Consider the following 1,981-nt stretch of genomic DNA (forward strand, 5'->3'; position numbering starts at 1 on the left):
CCTGCTATTATATCCAGTGAAGTGTTATTCGAATAGGTAAATCATTAACAGTTGTGAAACTGGGAACCGGACTTGAAAATATCGAGTTGCGATATATATCAACTCTTTCCGATGAATGCAGTTCGAGAACGAGGTCTGAAGACAGGTTAGGACTACTGATCATAGTAAATGGTGAAAGCAGTGGAGTTTCGCCCGTTCTTCGTGAAGAACGTCATTCTCCGTGAAAAACGCGATATTCGCGATATGTAGTGGTCATGAAATATATTTTTCACTAGTGTTCTTCATATCACGGGTAAAATTCCAGTAGAAGAATCCAGTAATAGAAATATCCTCGGAGAATCGGGTGCTTCCAGTTTTGTTTGTACGAAGCTTAGATGCTTCCGCTCGACTGGATGCACTCCAACCGCTCTATACGCGCCTCGCAGATCAACCTTCCGGTCTTTGAATTCTTCAGGAGGCCACTTGTCTGCTCCCAGTTTCCTTCGTAAACTCCTGATGTTTGGCCAATGAGTGCTATTGGGTATGTTGGCCTTTTTCTTGACGTTGTTGCGTCGATAGTCCTCGATTATCCTCACGCCATCTGCGGAGGTCTCTCCTTTCGGAATGACCGCTCGTCGGACGCAGTCTCTCCCGTCTTCGGTGGCCTCCCCAGGGCTTAGCTCCCGTATAAACCCTCGCGGGGTCTCATCCTCTATGAGCGCCTCTACCGGGTCGAAGACTTCGGGAAGATCCATCACTCCATTATAGATTATTATTCGCAACTATGATAGTTGCGATGCTCCTCCAAGGTGGGATAAGGGTCGTTCTTGCGTGGTTCATAACGTGGATAGAGCAAACAGAAAGGAATATCTTTGCTGATGCCTACTGGGACTCCGTCAGATGCCATTTTGTCGAAGTCCCTATCCGGGCACCCTTAATCATTAACTGTTTGGACATTCTATATGTTGTATAATGTTGTGAGTGATTGTTTATACAATCCGTAAAAAAAATTTCTGGAAAAATTTTGTGCCGCGCGCGAAAAATCTTTCACGTGCGCGAACAAATCTGCGTGGGTCAAAGGAGGATTCTGCGTGGGTCGTCGTGACTCGGAGGATCTCCGAGTCACCCTAAGGTTACGAGGTCCGGACAACCTCCGGGAGGTAACCTCCCGGAGGTTGTCCCTGAGAATATCCACATCATTTCCTACGTCCGGCCGAACATGGTTCGGGTTTGGGAGAAGTTCGGTTCGGTTCCCGAACCGCCGAACCAAACTATCCGAGCCGACTTTGGTCGACGTGGATGAAAAAAACGCACGCCATCGTGATCGATATAGTGACATGTTAAGATCCCATGGTGATGCCGGAGTACTAGTTGAACTCGAGGGCATAGCGAGTGAATGATAGCAGATTAATAACCACGATAATTGTAGTGTGTGGAGTGGAGTACGCCGTGAAACGCATCTATCCGTTTCACTGGGGCGAATGAGAGATATACAGGATATAAAGAGTGCAAGAATCATCATAGTGAGGATGTAAGAACTGAGTGGTATTGAATAATAGTGAGACCACTACGAAAGGGAGCAAGATAGCAAGAGAGTTGTCTTGGTTCTCACATATCTCCCCCCTTAAATATACGTAATGAAGTAGAGAATATAATATTAGCTGGCATCATTGATAGTATAGACAGAGGTTTCGGTCAGCGTGAACAGTGTCATCACTAAGACGATAAGTAGCAGTACCGAGAACCTCCTTGATAGTGAGAGGGCCTGTCCAGTTAGGTTGAAGCACACCATTAGACTTGTTGTCGATCCACTTGAGCACCTTCTGCCCAACCTTAAAAGTGCGACGACGCGACAGGCGATCACCAAACTTCAGCATGACCTTGGCCTCAGCTTCTTCCATAGCGTCATGAACTTCCTTGATCATAGCTTCACGGCGAGAGAATCGACGCTCAGCTTCGAACTTAACCGTATCAGTAGTGATAGTGTTGGAAATATCCTCGA

The 1,981-nt window shown here is 46.6% G+C and overlaps 1 protein-coding gene across 1 annotated transcript; it reads right to left on the reverse strand.

Annotated features, from left to right (window-relative positions):
- Positions 1 to 1,646: 1,646 nt before the first annotated feature.
- Pmar_PMAR029065 (hypothetical protein) lies at positions 1,647 to 1,904 on the reverse strand (the record flags this gene model as incomplete). The annotated part of the gene is made up of 1 exon (XM_002772716.1): positions 1,647 to 1,904. One exon carries the CDS (start codon positions 1,902 to 1,904, stop codon positions 1,647 to 1,649), a length of 258 nt encoding a protein of 85 aa, XP_002772762.1.
- Positions 1,905 to 1,981: the final 77 nt, after the last annotated feature.

The sequence above is a fragment of the Perkinsus marinus genome, assembly GCF_000006405.1.
Source record: "Perkinsus marinus ATCC 50983 genomic scaffold scf_1104296960432, whole genome shotgun sequence".
In the NCBI taxonomy this organism is placed as follows: domain Eukaryota; phylum Perkinsozoa; order Perkinsida; family Perkinsidae; genus Perkinsus; species Perkinsus marinus.